The 22,410-nt window shown below is 40.8% G+C and overlaps 1 protein-coding gene across 1 annotated transcript in view; it reads right to left on the bottom strand.

Annotated features, from left to right (window-relative positions):
- MAP1B (microtubule associated protein 1B) overlaps positions 1-22,113 on the bottom strand; it is a 65,783-nt gene extending 43,670 nt beyond the window's left edge. Inside the window, exons 1-2 of the mRNA XM_065047275.1 lie at positions 21,703-22,113; positions 16,738-16,839 (exon numbers count right to left, since the gene is read on the bottom strand). Of these exons, the coding sequence (XP_064903347.1) occupies positions 16,738-16,839; positions 21,703-21,880 (280 nt within the window). The 5' untranslated portion in view covers positions 21,881-22,113. The remainder of the gene's footprint in view (positions 1-16,737; positions 16,840-21,702) is intronic.
- Positions 22,114-22,410: the final 297 nt, after the last annotated feature.

Raw genomic sequence — 22,410 nt, 5'->3', positions numbered from 1 at the left:
GTCACTAAGCCATCACTCCTGTGCCTCAGAGGACAGTATCTGCAGCCTCTGAGAGGCTGCACTGATGCTGCTCTATTCATCATCTGGCAGACAATGCTCTCACAGGCAATTCCATTAGCAATATCCATCTCAATGACAAAGTATGCCTTTTATGCGTCTGGTTTCCAACCACATAGATCTAAGTGTTTTGCTGGGCCCCTTTTTTTGACAATAGAAGTGACCAGCCTAGTGCAAGTTGTGTTTATTACTCATTTTTGTTCAAACAGTTGGGTTGTCGGAAAATTTACCTTAAAAAATGGCCTGTATCCTTTGACGACAATCACATTGCTTTTGCAGAACTGAGAGAACTAGTTATAAATATTCAATTTTCCACGTAAATTAAAAAAAAAAAAGAAATCTGAAGCTATATTTTAAAATATTTATCTTTGAAAATTAGGTAATAACTACTGAAAAGGGACATTTGCAAGCTACTGGAGATTTCCACTTATCTTTAAATTATTGTTTTTTTAAGGGAGAAAAGTAATCCAGTGAAAATTAAGTGAGCAATTTTTATGTGGATGCCTCCGGACACTATTAACATTCACAGTACAAAGTGTCACAATGCTTCATAATAAATTGATCTGAACAAAGCAGTAAATATGTACTGCCTTTATAATGGAGGAAGCATTTTGCGTTACCAATGTTTCTGAAACAAGCTGGCTGAACTGATTTTTTTCCCTAAACACATAGCCACAGGTTAAATAGTCAGCATTTTCCAGTGGTATCCTCCTATACAGCATCAGGCAAAATAACCCTGATTAAATTAATCAGTGTCTTCAGCTACTGTTGTGCTCATTATCAATCCTCTAACATTTTATGTTCTGAAGATATATTCTTAAGTGCAATAATTGTAGGCATTGGTTCATTAGCAAGTATGATCAACATGGGTTATCAAAAGCATTTTTCATGCATAACAAATAGAGCAAATTACTAAAATAATAAAAGAAATATCTAAGATCTACAGCAGGTCAATCTACATGATGTGATATTTCATTAACATAATTAGAAGCAGATTTATAATAACTTAATTTTCCACCTTCTTTAGTCTAAAGGAGACTAGATTCTCTGCTGCTTCCTGCAGAAAGCTTGTGCCCTGGCTGGCAAAATGTCAGGTGAAATTAGACTATGCAATGAAGAAAATGTTATTTTAGATGTGGTACACTCTCTTTAGAAATCTTGCTGATTGCACACAGGCTGTGTAATTACAGACACTCATGAATTGTACTTCATTAGAATGACAAAGTGTCGGCATTGGTGAGACTTTTAACTCACCCAGAATTAAATGAACACAACTCAAGTACAATTTTAGGATCATCATAATTAAAAAAAAAAAATGCAAGGAGAAGCTTAAAGGAATATGATACCAATATATCTGCATTTCCCTTCCCCTCCTCCCCCCCACCCCCGAGACTAAAATAACTCAGTATTTAATTTATTTTCTCTTGTTTTGGGAAGAGGAATTCTGTGAGTTTTAATGTTTTCTCTCGACAAAGAAATGTAAAGATTGCAATTAGGCGTCCATTGGAGGCTTCCACTGTCTTGTATGATAGGCAGAGTTGCATTAATTTTGGTTTTTGCATTTGAACCGTGAAACATTTTAAGTCCAGCACACTAAGTTTTCTGAGGGAGTTATACTAAAAGATGAACCCTTAATAGATGTTAATCAACTAACCTATGTCTGATGATAGTTCTAAGTTGTACAAATGCACAATTATTCCTTCTTAACTTAAGAAAAAGGTACTTATCTCTGGAGAACAGGAATAATTCCATAATGTTGGGGTTAATCCTGCCTTCACTGGAATCAAGAGCAAAATTCTGACTGATTTCCAAAAGGAGCAATTTTGGATGCAAGACTTTTCTTGCTACAAATTCCATTTATATTTGAAGACTACAGCAAAGAAAAGGAAGATTCATTTATGCTGAATTAGTCAAATCACCTGTATTCGCCAGTTTAAGCATAATTTTTAACTTGGTGATTGTGGTTCTTACTGCATTTTTTTTAAATGGCTACAGATTTACAAAGTTACATTACTGTGTAGTTCACAAGACATTAACCTCAAAAATGCAAATTTTAAAACAGTAATCTTTACAATATATAGTTTTATAAACATATATTAAATAATATCATATATGAGGAATATGTACAATAACATGAGTATCAAACTCAACCATGCAGAATACAAATTCCACAAAACTTAGAAAGGGAAATGTTTGTTTTCTGTACAAATTATATAATTTCTTCCTATTAGTTGATACCACAAAGTCATTCACCTTGACTTTTTCTGTTGAAAAGTTTTGATTCATGGTTTCTGTTTCAGGTCTGTTGTGAATCCTCACAAATGAACAGATCTTGCACATTCTTCCAACATCTTTCCTAAAGGGAAAACTGCTTCCCTTGCACACAGCACTAAAATTAATTTGAAAAATAAAAAGAAAAATCTGGGGGAAAAAATGATCAACAATGACCTGATCATGCAAGTTGTCCTCATGTGGCATTTGCTGGATGGCCACTGTAGACCTGGCTGCTCACACAGGTGTTGAAGAGGCTGGACCACTTCATACTCACCTCTCACATCAAATTTGGATAATCAGGATAAATTTTATGGAGCTGTATATGCATCTACAGCTGCATATTTCTGTTCAGGCTTGATCATTTTTAGGCAGTGCCTTAACCCACTTTACATTCTCCCTTTACACTGATGCGAGGGATGGGCAGTGGCCCCTGAACCCAACCCCCTCTATAAAACCTACATATCAAATGAGAATAGCAAGGCACAGGAACGCAGTCAAAACCAGAGAGAATACATGGTCTACCAGCGTTAATCCTTTTTAATATTCTGCTTCACACCAGAGAGGGTTTAATTGTTTCTTAAATGGCTCTAGGGCTTCTGAATGAGCAAACCTGTCTAATGGAGCAGACATTTATTTGAAAGAATCTTTGTAATAAATATTGATCTATCGTATCCATAGATCATTCTGGAAACACAGCAATCTCTCCTTGCCTAATTAAACTATGTTAATATGAAAATGCAGGCCAAGCCCATAAGGCACAACAGATCTACCAGAGTATGGAAATGCCCTGAAGTGGTGAGCTCTTGGAAGAGAGGCGGAGAGGAGCACGAATTCTGTCCGCATGCTAAGGAACTCCACCAGATCATAATCCAGACCAATACAATTTAAATACCCTTTCACAACTTCAGCCTCCAAGCCTTCTAACTAACCCTCAGCCATGAGATAAGCAGCCACACAGAGGCGCGGGTGGCACAGCAGAGGTGACAAAAGGTGAAAGACTAAAAGACTTCTCCTTGCCACTTCTCTTCCCTCAGGATTTGAAGGTTCTGTCAGTCACTAAAGTAAACTCAGAGGGTTAATCGAAATGTAATTTACTTCATATCCCCATGACATTTTAACTTCCACCCTGTAAGCATTCCTGGATTTAGGATTGGCAAGAATGTTTTAGTAACTGTAAGGCACACATTTCCACAGACACGTGGCAGCGCTTAGAAGCATTTCACTCTCACTTGACTTGGAGCTTTGTTAGACATGGCAGACAATATTTCACCAGCTTGGCTTACTCTTTGCTCAGACAATCAGCGTCCAAGAGGTTTAAGCCTAATGGAAGTCTGACAATTTATAGCTAACTCCAGCACTGCCCAGACTTGCAAGGAAACCATAGGACAGAATTGTCGGGCTTTATTTCTAGTGGCACCACAGCAACCCAGCAGTGCTGCATTTCGTTTTATGTAGAAGCGTGTTCCAAAGTGTAGACTGGCTTCCCACAACCACTTCCCTCCAATTGTCTATAGGTGGGATCTACAAGTCGCAATTCTGCAACAGCCCTTCAACATTTCCCTAGCATACAACGGGGTAGATCTGGAGGGATTCTTCCGTTTTCAGTAGAATTACTCATAATTTATACCTGTCAAAAGCAGAATTTCTCAAAGTGATGCAGTAATCACAATTTAAGACAAACTACTGGCTATGTTTTGGGCATTTTGAGGGTTTTTCTTTGTTGTGTGGGTTGTTTTTTTTTTTTTCATAAGTGGTAACAGACAGCTGCTCCCAGGGAGCATCCAAAGCCCTGCTACTTTGCCCACAATTACATCAACTGAAAAGTACTTGAATGTCCATTTACCTGTATTTGCATGTATCAAAAGGTTTTACCCATGCAGATGTATGCAGGTGTTCAGTGTCATAAAATGGTCCTCATATTGTTGTTTGGTTTTGTTTGGGTTTTTAATGAACTCAGAAATCTGAAGGAGTTACACAAATTGGTGAATGGCTAATCTCAGCTTTTCATCTTTAGTGTTATCAAGTTGAGTGATCCCTGTAGTGATTACTTTCTAACATCTGGCTGGTAGCTTATTTGAAGAGAGTTGGTGGCCTCATTTTGAATTCTAATGAAGACCATGCTGCATAAATCACTAATGTTATATTCCCTGCTGGCACACTTGGCAAAGCAGTCCTCGATGGGAAGCTAAAGCACGACAAAAGGAATTAAATGTCATTATGTCCCTGCAACTGAATAATCCAGATCAGGGATTGTCCACAGCATCTGAGTGTGACACTCATAGTCAGTCTTTATGTAGTTGAGGGACAGAGTTGAGGAATAAATTTCAGGTCTCTTGATTTAGGACACATCATGTGTTCTACAGTCACTTAGAAGGCTGTGATTTTTTTTGTTGTTGTTCATCCCTAAGAAAGGCAAAAGGCCACACAGGGATTTAACTTGTATGAACAGGTATTTTTAGACAGACAATACTGAAACGCTTTGTCAAACTACATGCTACTGTATTCCTATATTCCTAACAGACAGTCAGCACAGACTGAGACAGGGGAAAAACCTGAGATACACTAAACTTGACAAGTGAGTCTGAGTCTACTTGCATAGGTCTCAGGTCTTTTATTCCACTCTGTGCTCAAAATTCACCATGGAAGAAGAGGCACTGCCACATGTCTCGGTGTGATTATGTTGCAGCTTCAAAACAGAGGAAGCTCAGGTCTGTTGGAAACATCCTGAAAATACAGAGAATACACTATCTGTAAGGCTGATTTCGCCAGATGTATCTTACAGCGTGTGTTAATTTATGCAGCTATTTATGTAGCTATGTGTATAATGATCTTGCTTTTCCCTCTACTGGCTATGCAAAGTTAATGTAGTGTTATACATTATCATAAATGATCACTATCTGTGGTCTTCAAACTGAGACAGCTCTTGTCCTGCATCAGCTATACTCTGCTTTTCCTCCATTGACTATGAGACACCTGAAGTTTGTTGAGCTCATTTCACACTGAGGGATTCGTCTTTCGCATTCAACAGAGAGGAAGTGCCTGAAATTTAAACTCCAAGCGAAATCTCAGAGCAAAATAGAAGCATATGTCTCACATTAAGTACTACTACCCAAAAATACTACAGAAATATTCATTCTGACTTCAGCATGTGCTCGTCTACTGCACTGAAGTGAGTATGGACATTGAGAATGCCATCTACTGGCAAAATAAAGCACAAGGGAGCATAATTCTGTGGCAGGCAATTTCCAAATAAGGGAAAGGGTAAGAAAATATAATGTGGATTGTTAGTTCGTTTGGGTTGGGTTTTTGTTTTGTTTTGTTTTATTGCTTATTTCAAGTTTTTTAGATCAATTAACTGAATGATATGAAGTTGAATTTTGTGTAGAAATTTTAGTGGGAATTAGTTCTATTAGTTCTGAACCTGAAAAGTATAACTACAACTTAATTTTGTACTGGAAAAGGCTAATGTTTGAAAAAAAATAACTGTTTAAAAGATAGAAATAATGAGAAAGTATGAATAAAGATGCAAGACTGCAATTGTTCATACTTTCCTATGCTTTCTTTTATTTCATGGGATCTCAAAATTGACTCTCAAGAGTTCTTTAAATATTTAAATATAAATAAATATATAAATATATATAAAATATATAAATAAATATATAAATAAATAAATATAAAAAATAAATATAAAAAAAATAAATATAGACTATTCAGAGTCTAAACTTCTGAAACTAAAATCTGAAAAAGCATCAAACCCTGCAGTGAGTCTGTTTGTTATTGTGCTGTCAGCTACAGCAACCATGATTCTAAGCTTTACTCGGCCAATGTTGATTCAGTCACGAATATTAATCCCAGTGGAGAATATCTGTATTATTAACTCCACTTACAAAGTAACTGTTGTCCTGGTGGTATGGCAAGGCTGATCCACACAAGCTATATCTCTGCTGGTGTGAAAATATGTTGTCTTTTTTTCCCCCAGTGATCGTTGATGAAATTGTGTCCAGTTTACACCTAGCCAACAGCCAGGTAACCCAGTCTATCTAATGAAAAGCAGTTGGTTTAATATTGACCTAGTGTTCTCTGACAGCGTCCCGTCTTCGTAAGTAAGTCAAACATGGAATTGTACGGGGAGTAATATTTGGTGGGGGTTCAGCAAAGACTTTGGTCTAAATCTAAATTGATCATTTCCTAGATTAAGGTAACAATCACTGACAAAAAGACAGCAATCTGCTCAAAAGGAAGACCAGCAAAAAGTTAGAAGTGGCAGAAGTAACATCCAAGATATTTAATAGCAGAGAAAAAAAACAGAAGTAGGAGAAAAAACCACAAAACATCATTTGTGCATTTGTGAGCAGAGACATATCTGACCACAGCTTTTCCTAAACTTTTATCTCCAAAAAGTAAACATTCCTTTGTTGTTGCTGTGGTGTGACTCCAAGAAAGGCAGCAATCCTTGAAGTGCCAGTTCTGACAATATGCCATTCACATCTTACCATTAGATTACTGCCACTTACTGTGACATGTAGGTAGACTGCAGGAAGAACAGCATGTGGAAGGGAAGAAAAGTGTCATCTAGGATGAATCCAAGCTTCTCTGTAGTCTTGAAAACATCTGCTAATATCAAGACTCAGCATTTCAGTCATTTTAGGAAAGCAGAAGGAATAGGATACTATGTTTAAAATAAGCCAAAGAAACAAACAAACAAAAAAAAAATCAGAAAAATGGGAAAAATAGTTTTGGATTTTAGTGTCAGAACATAGAGTTTTTTGTTGTATGCTTTGTCAATGCAAAAACTGCCCTTGCAGGCACACCAAAGCTCTCTCTGAAAAATGGCAGTAGGGTCCTGCCAACTCAGAGCTGTGGCGAAGCTAAGGGCTGGTGTGATTAGACCCTTATAATGCTCTCCTGAGAGGCTTGTCGCTGAGATCATTCTGCTCCCAGGGACTAAAGTCTGGGGCTGCACTGTCCTTGTAGAGGCACCAGCTTGTCTGGAGTTGGTCATACTTAGCTGCCTTGCACCACCACTCTTTCACTTCCAATGATGAAAGCAAGCTTTTAGCATGGCCTCTTCTTTAAAAGTCATCCCTGCCTTTTTTGTGACTGCAAGTCAAGACAGTAAAGAAGAAGGTATTACTGTGCCAGGACCAGGACGTTGCATTGAGCTGAACATACCACACACACTACTACCCACCTGAAAAGAGGCAGGCACTGTGTTAAAAACTCAAAGCACTCTAGGAAGGGCTGAAAAGCATGGGAGGACACAGGTGATTTTGTAGATGCCCAGCTGCCTCCAACATAATCAGGGAAAAAGACTCAATTTAGGAATGGACTGAAAGTTTGAGGAGCATCAACTCTGCAAATCAAGTAAATCTCCAAGTTTCTTCCAGATTCTCTGCAACAAACTGGTTCTTTGGCTTGGGATTTGCTTTCAGTTCAAACCAACTTAATTACAAAGGGAGAACACAGGCCATTGATCAATCTTGAGGTCAAAACTATACCTTTTTTGGTAAGTACAGCTCTAATGCATCATTGTATTATGTCGTTCAGTAGACTGAACAATAAATCTATACTGTTTAAGGAAACCTGAATGCTTTCCATATCCTCTTTCCTGTCATTACTGTCTGTGAATGGTTGTGGAGCACCCACACCCATTAGCATAGCCCAGTAAATGAGTTTTCCCCACTCAACAGCTCCTCATAACAGAATAATACTATCAGACCCCCTTGTTCAACACAAAATGAGAATGTCAGCAAGGTCTCCCTCCATGTGATAATCCTCTACTTGACATACAGTGACATTATCCCACCAAAGCTGGAGACAAATTTTAATTCTTGCTGTAATTACAGGCTTTAATAGTTATAGAGGGTTGCTAGATGCAGAGCAACTATTCCCACTAGGGACTTTTCAGGAATACAATTGGTGCAGACAGACTATTTATGCATTTGAGATAGTGCTATGATCAAAGGAGCCCATTCTGACTTTTTAAAAGAGCTATTTAAATAATACACCATCTCCATTTGGATTTCTTTTTGGTGACTTCCATGTCTTCCATATGTTGTGTTGAAAGGTGGTATGTTTTTCATTTGACCCAGCAATACATGTTGTAGGACACAATAAAAGGCAAATTAAAAAAACCAAAGACACACACATTTCAAGCTTTTTTATAAATAGTAGATTGAAATATAATAAGAATGGCATCCTGTAATACAATTATTGAAAAAATGTACAGAAAGATTAAAATATATGAAGTTGCTAGGAAATGTTAAATGTACAAAAACCTATTTAGTATTGAAAAACATTTAAATCTTACAAGTCTTTTAGAATCTGAGCTTTGCAGTTACTATGATAAGTTTGAAAAACTCCGTAGTCCTAGACAAATTACTATAAAAAATGCCATTAAATTATTAGCTTGCGACAAGCATTAAATCCTATCCAGAGATACTCTGGAAGGCATTGCCTTCTATATCTATTTAAAGTACTGGTCACATAGGAAATATATTTTAATTCATATTTTTTCAGCTTGTCTAAACTCTGAGCAGGTTCTGGAAGACCAAGAAAACTTCAGGACACAGTCTGAGGTTAAGAAAGCATGTTGGGTGGCCGTCGTGCCCATGCCAGGATGTGCACTGGATGTTTCAGAATCACAAGATCAGAAGCAAGAGCCCTCTAGTTGGTGTGTTTTCTTAGAGGTCTGTCAAACTTCATCTTATTTCCCTGAAGCTCAGCAATGGTGCCAGCCAAAAAGCATGGCTTGAAAAAAAAAAAAACAAACCTAAAATCAAGGCTTCCCTCATCCCTGTTTTAATATTTTTTTCTAGTCTGCCTTGTCTGTCTCAGGTGTCTGGGGAAATTTTCATTATGCCAATTTCCTCAGATCTACAAGGATCCAGGAAACTTCAATCCTTTCATAAGGGTCTTTTGAAAGGACTCATCCAAGACTGGAGTCCTGTTCTTGTTAATGGATACACATATAGATATTAAGAAACAAGCCTTTCTAGAAGAGTGTACTGGATCTGACTGGGATCGACTTAACTTTCTTCACAGCCACCAGTAAGGTGTTGTTTTGGATCTGTGTCTAAAAGAGTGCTGCTAACACACCAGTGTTTTGTCCGTTGCTGAGCAGTGCTTGCACAGCATCCAGGCTTTCTTTCGCCCCACTCTGCCCACCAGTGAGTAGGCTGGGGGTGGACAAGAATTTCAGTGGAGACAGAGCTGGGACAGCTACAGCAAGTTGGCCAAAGGGATGTTCCATACTATATGATAACATGCTTGAGAACAAAACCTGGAGTACAGGAAGGAAGTAGGGGTTTTGTTTCCAAGGTGGATGTTCTTCAGAGACTGGCTGGGCGTTGCTCTGCCTGTGTGAGGTGGTAAGTGATTTCTTTTGCTTTGCTTGTTGTTTTTTTTTTTTTCTTCTTTCCTTCACTTATTAAGCCATCTTTATCTTGACCCATTAGTTTTCTTGCTTTTGCTCTTATGTCTCAGGGGTGGGAGGGGAACCCAGTCCACCATAAAGAACTTCAAAGACCTATAAAAGCTCATTTGTGATGTAGGACATGGAAGCCGAAGCTGGGATCAGTCTTTTCTCCAGAAGAGCTATAGAACTGTACTAGCTTCCAAAGGCTGCCTTTGGCAGGGGAGAGCTTACTTCCAAGTGAAAGTCTCTGTACCTCATTAGAATCACTTAGAGATTACACAGACTCAGAATACAGCTTATCTCATTGGAAGTGGGTTTTTTGGCTGGTTGGTTTGGATGGGGTTTTGTTTATTTGTTTTAAATAAAACCCTCAACATACCGGAGTTCTGATGGGCAGAATCTCCCACAAACAAGAGATTAGGACATATGCAGTTACTATGCATATCTCCCGCTATGCAAGAGATTAGGACATAGGGACAAAAGACAGTGACTCACCTCACCACTACAGAAAAGCTCTCAAGTACCAAAATACTTAAAGTTGCAACATTAAAATAATACTGAAATTCACACAAATTTGTTTCTGAGTTAGTTATTATTTTAATACTTTTTTTTTTTAATCTTAATTTTGTCTTGTATCAGCAACTAATTTTGAATCATGAACAGACCAACGCCAACCAGTAGAGGAAACAGGAACCAGAAGATTCATGTCCTTGCATTCCTGAATCTACGCTGCACACACAGCATGCAAAACCCAGCTCATCTGAACCACTGGCTTTTCTTCTCAGCTGTAGGAACAGATTGTCACCAGCAATCATAAGTCAGAAGTAACCATCATGTCTTTTTGGTGGGACCATCTGGAGGTTTCATGTAAAACCATGGGCCTCTGTTACAGAACTATCCAGATTTCTATTTGTGACTATTACTGACTAACGTGTCTATCTTCCCTATCTACTCATAAGGACTGTGAGGTTCTATGAGACACTCACAGCAGCGCACAGACAGGGGCACCTGGATCTGCGACCAACACCAATAAACCTCTTGCATTTGTCTCTATGAGGCAGATGACAGCTGGAGCTCCTCGTGCTGTTGGAAGGCTGATAGCATCAGCCACAGTGGAAACTCTCATTCTGCATTTGGCAACAGGGATGAACATGTGCTCCCCATTCTACCCAGAGACAAGCAGTCACTCAATTCTTCTTCCCTGGGTCTGGTCCTATTACTGAATACTGTGGTGCAAATAAAGCACAATTTTTATCTTCTTTCTAGATGGATATAATGTTCACTTTCTCCCTCATTATGTGAAAATTTGGTCCTTGTTCTACCTTAAAAATACTAGATATTATATCCTCTAACCCAAAATCCAATCCAATTATTTCAGCAGTCTTTGTATCAAGTTTTTTCTCATTATGAAGTCCTGTTACAAACATTTAATATTTCTCTAAAGTGACTCAAACTGTACCAGAAAGAAGCAGAAAACACAGACAACTTTTTTTAAAAGCAAGTCTCAAAAATAAGAAAAACATACATTCAACAAAAATATTGCCCATGGCAACCAGAAACTAGATTTAAAAAGTGGCAATGATGTTCAGGTTACACGTTTATTATAAATCCATGATGTAAGAGATGTGAGGTAGGTCATCTGTAAATGATACTGGGCAAGGGTCAAAAATAAAATGTCATTTAAGTCTTCAGTTTCTGACATCACACATAGACAAAATGTTAGGAAAGAAAGATTGAGCAGTCATGTTAGGGACTAGTTAAGAATCATAATTCTGTAAGCTTTTGTTAAACAACACTTAACAAAATAACCCTTGTGAATATGCCATTAGGTATGCTAAATTGTAATTCTAATAAAGAGGAATGGGGATTCAAATTTCATAATGGAGTTAAAATTTTATCATTATTCACAACTAACTTAATCCCATGTCTCTGGTAGCTGCCTTGCACAGGCCAAAAACCTTTTTCCATGAAATGTGGGCTATTCTAAGACTGCTGAACTCATTGTATGTACTTGTGATCCAAGATATTTAAAAATAACCTCTCAGTCATTTTGCCAATTCACTCTAACATCTTAGCATCAGCAGGTACTGATGTTTTGGCAGAAATGTAAACTCATGCTAATTTTCTTTGAAGTCATTCCTAAAAGAACAGAAATGCAAGTCAGTGCAAAAATAGTTGTCACATAAGTGCAACAACTTATTCACTGAAAAAAGCAAAACAAAAAAAAAAGAAAATATAGTATGAAGTCACTTATTAATCCATCTCTGGAATTTTCGTTGATGCTGAGAAAGGAAGGCTTTGACAATTCATGCATCCAAACATATAGGGTCTTGCACTGTAATCCTCTCCTGCACCACCAAAATCCTAGCACACACACCAAAGCTCGTGAGTGGACCCCAGCCCATTGCCCTCACGCTGTGGGGCAGCCCCACGGCTTTGGCTCTGGACCGCTAGCAGCAGTGCCCCGCGGGGACACCATTCACAGCCACGACAGCGTGAGTCAGCTCTACTCCCTATTCAAGTCCTGTTCTGCCTCCATTTTCTCTCTTCCAAGGCACAAATACTTTGAGACACAAAAAAAAGTCTGGTAGCCAACTGAAATTAACCTCTCCAAACATATAATGAGCTAAAATTACTCCACTCAATAGCTATTATGATCCCTAATAGCTGAAAACTCATTTAGAACATGTCCCTAAATGTGTATACCAGACTACTTGAGATTTTAAGCAAAATTAATTCCTAGGTGCTTAGTGCTGGTGCTCTGATACCAGCTGAAAATTCCAGTCCTGACTTGTCAGCTCTTTTCATGTTCGTTTTACTTGAGCAAAACTTATGCCCAATTACTTGACAAATCTTAATGAATGGCAGTTTTCAGTAAGACCGCACTAAAAGCGCGCCCTTTTGGATTTTATCAGCAACTCCATGAGCTCTCATTGCAAGCTGCTAGGTGTGATATTAACTGAGTTTAGATCTGCTTTAACAAAGGTAATGGGACTATACACCACTTTGGCAAAGTATGAAGCTCTAGGTGTTAATGACCAAAATTCCCCCACAAAAAAATTTTCCCCAGGATACTAACAGTCCTGAACAGTAACTTTTGAAGTGGTAACTTCCAGAATGAAAGCTGTTAAGGCTTGTGGATGTAACAACAGTTTCAGATAACGATGACCTTATTTAGGAAGCCTGAAGAAGGCAAGCCTACAGCTAATGATGCAGGTGGTTGCCAAGGGGACACCAAATACATCTTACAATTTGCCAAGGTCCCCCTGGCCACGGGCAGGCTTGTAAAAATAAAGCGTTGAGCACAGGTAAGGAAGGATTCACTTAAGCCAGTGCAGTTACTAATTGCTGAGTTATGGGCAATGGGAGACCTCCTGGTACTGGTCAGAGAGAAGACATGTCTTCCGCAGATACATGCTCTTCATACCAATAGGACAAAGTACGAAGTAACCGCAGTGCATTGGTTGAGCAACATTTCTTAGAAAGTCAAGGGTGAATAGCTACTGAACAGCTATTTCAATAATATGAAAAACGCAACAGATTTCATCTAGACAACGGCTTGAATGTGCACCAATGCAACAGTCAAGTGTCCCCAGGTGGAAACTGAGGGACAAAACAGCAGGTGTGGAAGTCTTGCAAAAGGGCCCTCAATGGTTTTACCCTCCCACACCCCCAACCCAAAACCTATTTACTTGATCTTTTGTGAAGCTGCTTTATGCAGCTGAACTTTTTTTTTTTTAATTAAGATTGGTAGATACAGCTGCAGTTTCAACAGAGCTTTTCACAGTTCTCTCCACTTGCTCTGCCTCACTACCAGATACACAATTCATTGTCTGAAGTTTTTGTCCTTGTGATGTTAACACAAGATGGAAGTTATCAGTACATGACAGAAAAAGAAGAGGCAAGCACTGGAGTACCCATTTTAAGTCATGCTGCCTGTTGTCTTGACAACCAGTTAATAAGCTCTGTTACTCATTTTTCACCAGCACCTGACAGCAACATTTCTGCAAGATTTGGTATTATTAATGAGACTGCTAACTCAGCTGCTTTACAAGGTATCAGAAAAGATCTGCTGCCATTTCCATTCTGAATCCTATTTTTCAGGAATCATAAATCATCCATAAATTGCCCAGCAACCAAATATAGGATGCACAAATACCACTGACAATTCATTCCCTTGAAAAGAGCACAAATAGACTGTTGGGTTCCAGTCATGCTTTCTGCAGTATCAATATGTGCATTGCTATTCACTACACAGGGAAAAGGATGAAACCTCACATTCCTCAAGTGAAAACACACAAATGCTTTGACAGATATATTCTCTCACATGCCCCTCCTTCAGCATGGCGGGTGTATGGCATGGGGACAGGCTTGGCCTCACTTCCTCCAAGGTTCCTTTTGGAGAAAAGTCTTGCCCTTCCCATTGCTGCTGTGTTTAACCTCAAGCTGCTTGGGAAAGCATACAAACACGTTCTGACCCAGCACTGCAATTACCATAATTAAACATGATAATCAGGCTTCAGTTAGCAGTCAGACCTGACTACACCAAGAGCTGTGCAGACACAAGAGATGACTCTGCCCCTTCCTCAAGAGTAAACTGTCCTTATGTGGGACTCACACAAAGAGTTCAGTCTCAAAGGACTGAAAAAAAAGGCTGGTTTAATTACATCCCACAGACTACCCTGTCACTTTGGAGGAATACTTTCCTTGGACAAAAGATCACCTAGTTACCCAAATTCCACAGAATGTCTGAGTTTGGAACCATAGGGGAATACGTACTTAGAATCATCCCATTAGTATGAACGTTGACCATTTCACTGGTTGAACGCTCAACATTCAATCTTTGTGTGTTGTAGCAGAAATCAAACATTCTGACGTTTTATTAACAAGTGGCAACAAAAAAACGGTTCTCCCTTCCAAACAATAGAGAGGATACAAAGGAGCCTCAAGCAGATTCAACATCAGAAAACCACAGAGAGAAACTAAAATAAATGATCCTCTGATCTGTGCAGTGAGATTCCGGAGGTGCCAATGATCCTCCCCACAAAAATTTTAGGTAATAAATTGTTCAAGAAGGCTAGCTTTATTCCTCGATGCTCCCTTTATCCAAGTTCCAGGCTCCTTTAATGCTCTTTCAACATAGATTTTGGAAGCTTGTTGTTTAAAGATTGAGCAGTGGTGAAAAAAAAAACATTCATTACTGATTGTCACTGAGATGTTGATGAATTCCAGTCAAATGCAATTAAGCTGTAATTCAACACAATGATAGACTAAACAGGCAAGTCTAGAAAAACAAGAAAAAAAAACCCCAAACAACCAAAGATACAATTCCTAGAGAAAAATTCCTAGATGATTCTATAATCTTTCTGTTGAAAAAAGAGGTACATGATCTTATTTTATCATATGAAAGCAGAATATTTTATTTATTTTAATTCATGCAATTATATCAGGAAGTGTCATCTAAACAAGATAGAAACAGATGTTAGGCATGCTAGAATATTTTTTGCTGAAGGAGAGGTGCAGGATCTTTTTTCTCTCTGCAGTTTTGAAGGAAAACACATACATGTTAACAATGGGATGCATAGTATCTTTCATTCCTTAAAGATAAATTCTGCTAATCCCACTTATCAGAATAGCTTCTCTGTAAAACAAAGCAACTAGGGTCACTGAGAAGTTCAACTAGTTTAATGACATTTAAATTAAAATTAAATATAGGTATTCCAGGCCTGAGTTTACTTCCATGTGAACGAGGAATTACATGCTTTGACTTTAAATCTTCACACTGAGTATTGTTGTATTGGTTCTGTTGCTTTTCAAACCAGTGGAAGAATCATAGAGGTAGATAGTTTTTTCTTAGCTCTGGCAATGTTTTACTGTCTATAAATATGGGAAGATACACCAAAAACTGCTATAACTTATGCTACCAGAGGAAGAATCAGTTACAGAATACATTTCAGTACATTATTCAAAACCATCGAGATATCAGGATCTCTTTGTCAACAGTGTATAGCCACTACCCCTAGGAATGTGATGTAGTAGCATGCCGCATTTCATAGCCCTTTTCCACCACACTTAAAAGATCTTCCCGAAACTGAAATTTATAATACTCATCAGCACCAGGTTGTACTGCTCAATGTGCACATGGCATGATGATTTCACCAACGAAAGCAACCTCTGCTCCTTTGATAATGTGATTTATTTTTACACAAAAACAATGATTTCACTGTTGCTCACTCAGCATTTGTGTTAAAGTAATGCGATGTTAAAAAACTTACCAGTTGATTCCCATACAACCAGAATAAAATCAAAGTTTACACTTCACAAAACTGGGGTTTTTTTTTGTTTTGCTTTATTGTATGAATCCTCTAAAGGAAGAACAGGCTTGAAGAAAAGGCAGCAAAAGAGATTTAGTCTTATGAGCTATGCAAATTTCTAATTTCCTCATACAAGACAAAGACAGTTCCTGTGGGTATAGGCAGACCCTCCATCCCTTCACCTTTTCATATCAAGAAAGGGAATTAAAGCCCTTTGGGAAGAAACACAAGGCTTGAGCTGCACTTGCGCACAGCCCCGATTCCATTTCTGGTTCTATCAAACTGTGGAGCTAATCTTTAAGGTTAGTTTTTGTATGTGTTCTACCTACCACAATAAGCTACAGTCTCTGGGACTACTAGGTTGGTGCTACATAGAGAAACTGTTCAGACGAGAAGTGAGTTTTGCTTAGCTTTAATGTGGCCCTAAAAACTAGTATCTCCTACCAAATTCATCATGGTGATGTACACGAAGTTAACCTAAAGGGCTGATTATGTTTAGGTTGTGAGAAAGTTAAATCAAATTGTAATTTTTGACTCATGCTTTCAAATAAAGAAAAAAACATATTCATTGTAAAGAATCACAAATGAAAGTGGGCCATGCAATTCTACAACATATTTATTAATACTGCTCTTAAACCAACAAAACACCTTTGCCAAACACTTCCCAAAACTCACCTCGAACTTCAGGAGAGAATCGAGCTGAATGGCGAGAGACAAAAAGTTTCAGTTCTTGATCCAAGTTGCATTCGACCAAGTTTGTGTCCCATGATCGGATTCCTAAAATTCAAAATACAAAACATGTCTAGCTTGATCCATGAGCACTGGAAGTTTTAACTTTGCATTCAAGCTATTTGCATATTTCTAAATTCCAAACCCAGCTTCTCTTCTTTTCAAGGTATATAGCTATTTTTTGAGTGCTGAGTGCTCAAAAGGAAGAGTCTGGACAAGAACAAGTCGCAAGCAAGAGGAATTCTCCTTGACAAAGGGTGACCATTCTCTAAGGCCCCAGCTTTGAGACTGTTGGTCCCACATCCTAGTAGTCACATTATGAGAAGTTACTGTTGTCCTTGAATTGACTTTAAAATAGCAATAGACTGACTTAGACTGACGGAGGACAATTTAGTCACATTGCAGAACCATTGTATTTGTCACTCTGAGGAAAAAAGACAGCATCACCTAGCATGTTGCAAATTAATACTTAAATGTAAAGTCATAAATTGCTGACTTCTTCACCCAAAAGCTTTGAAGCATCATGCATTTTAAATTAAAATTTAAGTGATCTTTTATTTATGAAGTATCAAAACTCTAGTTTTGAGATTTATAAATGCTACGCTTGATCTCTTTTTTCTTTTAAAAGCTAAAGAGCATGTCTATATTCCCTACCATTTTCCCCCCAGCTACTTAGAAATTGAAACACATGACATGCAATCAAAAAATAGATTATCCCAAAATACATTTTTAAGGATTGAAATTTGATCGGGAAGGGAAAAAAAAAAAAAAACACAACATTGCAGCCAAAAAAGAAATTTATAGTTGCCTTCCATATAATTTTGATGACAAAATTTAAAAACAAACAAAACAACAGAAAGAAGAAACTAAAAAAAAAAAAAAAAAAAAAAAAAAAATAAAAAAAGCCACCACAGGAGAACAGGTTTACTATTTTTCTATAATTTTCTTGGGTTTAAATTGTTGTGAAAAATCTTATAATTTTGAAAAATAATGAGCAGGCTATTGCACTACAGGTAAGTCGAGGCACTGCTGTGATTTTAAGCAGCAATAATACAGTGATTTTTTGTTTGGTTGGGTTTTGGTTTGGGGTTTTTTGTTTGTTTGTTTTCCTAAAGGAAAGCCATGAGACTTACACAAATTATCTGGCAAGTGCAGAAGCGACTGCAGGTGGGGAAATGTGTGGCAGCCCCTCCCCACATGCCTCCCTGTGCCTTTGCATCAAATTGTTGAGTTAAATCGCTGTGGGGTATGGCGAGGAGATGCCTGAAGAGGTGTGTGGCCAACCCCTCACTGCGAGACTGGCGTTAACACTCCTGCTGGTAAATCTGTCAGGTTTCGGGCTACGAATGTCAACGCCACCTCCCATGCTATATTCTCCTTCAAGCAGTGGAAACGTCGGAACTCAGGCTGGCAGAGGCCATGTTGTATGGCTGAAGGATGAGGAGGAGAAAGTGAGAAGGAAGAGGAGAGAAACCAGATCTGCAGTGCTGGTCTCCCACTGCAGCTCTGGGTAGGTTCTCCATGCAAATAGGAACATCTGCATTTCAAGAGCCTGAAGCCTCTTCAGGGAGAATTCATGGAAGGCTTTTCATTGTCAGCAGCCCAGTCCAGGTAGGAACATGCTTACTACTTGAATATGCTACTGGCTACTAAATAGTTGCTATTCGAAACTCTAAATAAATTTGGAAATACAGTACTGTGTGTTTCATAACCACTCAAAAGAAAAATAACTGAATTACCAGCCACCTCCACTTCCTGACCGATGCATCATTTTTCAGAGGCATAAGTAGTGAGTCTCTTCCGCAAGCCTCCTTATTTTCATTTCTCAAAAACATCTTGGCCACATGGTGCATTTTTTGGGGGTAGTTTTGGCAGGCAAATACAGCTCAGCAAGCTTTAATGTTTTCCAGGTGTTCAGATATTTGAGAGCAAGAAAGATGATATAATACCACACACGTACAGCACATACAAAACTATGACTAGTAAACCGACATCAATCATGAAGTTGAAGTATTTTGAATGAATGAGTGCTGAACTTTAAGAAGCTAGAAGATGAACAGCTCACCAGCCTCTGATAGCAAGTTTGCGTGGGGAGAGTACAAAGCTTTCTGGAGGTCAGTTGAACAACATGGACTATGATTCAGCAGTGTTGCTAATGACAGGGCCTGTCCACCCTCCCTATCTGCTTTTGTTGTGAATCCAGACTAGCTGTATGGATAAAATTCTGCTTAGGTATAGTCAAGACTCCTGAGCCAGTCAATGTCCAAAATGCAGGACTCAGGGCAAGATACATGGGCCAGGGGCATGTGGGAATCATAGCCATCCCATGCACATAATAGATCTGGAAGATGAAGCTGGGATTTGGATAGAATATCCTAAATCTGCAGCTGCATGATTCAGCAGTCTGGATGCAAAAATTATACATGTAAATTATAAAGTAGCATAATGTATTATATACATTATATAACAAAATCAGGTTTGGGCAGAACAGAGGTAAACCTGGAACTAAATTTCAAGGTCAATCCAATGATGTAGATCAGTAACAGCATGAATGTAACTACTGGAAGCATGGCTGAACTGGAGCTATTTCTTTCTTTCTGCAGTCTTAGGAGTGCAGTGCCACTAGACACCAGACTAATCAGACAACAGGCAGGGCACACCCAGTAGCATCTGCCGAACCAGTGGAAAAATCTTGAAGGTCTCTCCTTTTATGGTGGATGGTGGGTTGGAGGGTTGCCCCCTTAGCAAAGTCACATCCCTAATGTTATTACTTAATATGCATCTCTCCACACCATTCCCTCTTCATAATATATTAAGAAATGACTCTGCATTCCACCAGGTTACGTAGCATCACGCCACTGATGTGTTATCAGCAGATGTTTTCTTTGACACGTTGCTCTGCAGTTTGGCGCATGAATCCACAGTATTCAGTGATGGTACTTGGAAGATGTACCAGAGAAGACAGTGAGGCAGAGTTATCAAGAACCCAAAACACATTTAAGGCTTTGTTGAGAATAAAGGTTGAAAGAAACAAGATTTTTCCAGACTACAGCACACTTTCCAAAGAGAATATTGGTTGAGCCCATATTTGCCTCATGCAGATAGAGCTTCAGACTGCCAGTATAGTCATCCAGAACAATACACCTCAAAATTCCATCAAGTTTTTTTTGTTTTCCTAGCAGACAAAATCTCAATCAGATTGTCTGATACCAGGAGCAGCAAGGTGACTTCTAACCCAAAATGCTGAATAAAAAGGTCAAAGTGTTCCCTCTGAACATCTAAAACTGTAAGTGGGTGTTATGGTTAGTGGCAGCAGGTAGCAACAACAGAGCTATGCAGCAGCAACTGTACAACAGAAGCTTCAAGAAGGGACTGAAGACCATCTCTTCAGAGGAAGGATGACATCAGCTGTCTCGAGGACAGTTTTATCCATTTGCTCTATAATTTTTAATAATTTAATTGAAACACAGCCAGTTCACTTATGGCCCAACTGAAAATTAGATAGAATTAGGGAAGTGCAATGCTGAAGAGGCTCTGAATGACAAAGCATCTGCCTCAGTAGTTCTCCCTAGGAGACAATGGTAGCAATAAAGATGAACAGGTCATGGTGAAGCTGGTTAGCTGTGATGAGGCAGCCCTTTACCACAGTCATAAAGAAGATGCACGAGAAATAGCTGACTAGAATAACAGTACTAGAAAAAGCAACAATAGAGACAAATGAGGTCCTAGCTGGACTGCTGAACCACACCTACATGACAAGGCTGCTACCAACTCCCCATTCCAGGGTATCTTCCTCCCCTCTAACAATGGCAGGTTTTTAGAAATCTCTGTTTTCACCAGCCCAGAACAAAAATATATGTTACAAAATCAGTTATCAATTGACTTTAACACAATATAGGGTCTGACAATAATTTTCTTTGTGCTTCATAACACTATTATTGCAATGAGGTTGTTTTATAATTTTTTTTTCCCTCCTGCATTCTGTTGTACCAGAAACCAAAACAAGAACTTATAAAAGTGTCATTTCACTTGCAACACTTTTCTGTATCACCATTTGAAGGAAAGGACAAGTAAACAGCAAGTCAAAGCAGCCCTTAGCCAGACAATAATGAGGCTGGACACTCAGGTATTAACGTCGTTACTCACATGGTTTTTCTTTATTGAAAGATATATATTTGCATATAAAGCTTGGATCCTGAAAAATCCTCCAGCCGAGAGAAAAGTCTCACCGCCCAAAGTTAGACACAAAGGCAGGGCTGCGCTCCCGCTCGGGCAGCCTTTGCCGCCGAGGAGGAAAACGCCCCGCATCCCACCGGTTTGGTTCGGCGGCGGGGACGAGGGTTTGCGGGGGGCAGCCGCCCGGCAGCCCCATCCCATCCCATCCCATCCCATCCCATCCCATCCCATCCCATCCCATCCCATCCCATCCCATCCCCAGCCGCGTCTGCCGCCGGTGCCGCAGCCGCCCTTTGTCCGCTCCGGGCTGCCATAGGGACCGCAGTGCGGACTGCGCCACGCCCACCCGCCGGTGCCTCCGGGCAGACGGGCTCAGCGGCGCCCCGGGCGCTGCGCTCCCGCCTCGGCCCCTCCGCCCCAACAATGGCGGGCGGGGGTCTCGCTGCCGGGCTGCACACCAGCCCGCTGCGGCTCTCTGCGCGGGGCCCGGCCCGCAGCCGTGGCTCCGCAGTGTCCGCACCCCACCGGGGGAGGGTGGGGCGGGGGCTGGTTGTGGGGGCGCTGCGGCGGGACCCTTGGGTAATAAAGAACCGCAGACCGCGACTTGGCGGCTCGTCTGCTCGTGCCCCGAGCGGGAGCGGGGTGGGTGAGCCCGGGCGCATCCCCGGGGTGGGGAGGCACCGGCGCGGGGAGCCGGGGCGCTGCCGGCGGTGCCTCCGCTGCCCGCAGCCTCACCTCTCTCGATGTTGGCGATGGCCCGCCGCAGGTGCTCCTCGGTCACCAGCTCACCGACGACCACCAGCAGGTAAAACTTGCTGTCCAGGAAGCGGTGAGACAGGCTGGGCGACGGGGAGGTCAGGCTGGGGATGCTGCAGGACGGCTCCGAGTCCACTTCTACCAGCACGGTGGCCATCGCGGCTGTCCCGCTCCGCCCCGCGGCTCTGGGGCGCTGAGGGGAGAAGAGCCGCTCGGCAGCGGGTCCGCAGGCGGCAGAGAGTGAGCGAAGGCGGGCGGGGAGGCGGCGGCGCTTTTATACCGAGACGGTGCAGGGCAGGGACCTGGCGAGGAGGAGGAGAAGGAGGAGGAAGGGGGGGAGCCGGCGCATCCCCGCGCCGCCGCCGCGTTTCCAGCATCCACAGCTGATGTCATCTGCGGCAAATCCACCCCGCGGCGGGCCCCGGAAGCAGGAAGGACGCGGGGGGCGAACAACGCCCGAGGGGTGCGCTCCGGGCCCGGGTCCCGGCCCCCGCCCGTGGGACACCTCGACCCGCTCCGGCCAGCGCGGGTCCCTAGCTCCAGGGGCTCCCCGCGGCCCTTGCTCCCAGTGCCCTTCGGGCGTCACCCTGCCGGGCTGGTCAGCCCCGAGATCGGGCTCTGCTGCCTCGGCTCCCCGAGGCCCTCCTGAAGTCCCAGCCTTGAAGAACAGCGGTGAGGAGATGCAGG

Source organism: Columba livia, chromosome Z, assembly GCF_036013475.1.
Source record: "Columba livia isolate bColLiv1 breed racing homer chromosome Z, bColLiv1.pat.W.v2, whole genome shotgun sequence".
NCBI classification, from domain to species: Eukaryota; Metazoa; Chordata; class Aves; order Columbiformes; family Columbidae; genus Columba; species Columba livia.
Note: the sequence above shows the minus strand (reverse complement) of the source record. Positions and strands in the feature narration are given on the sequence as shown.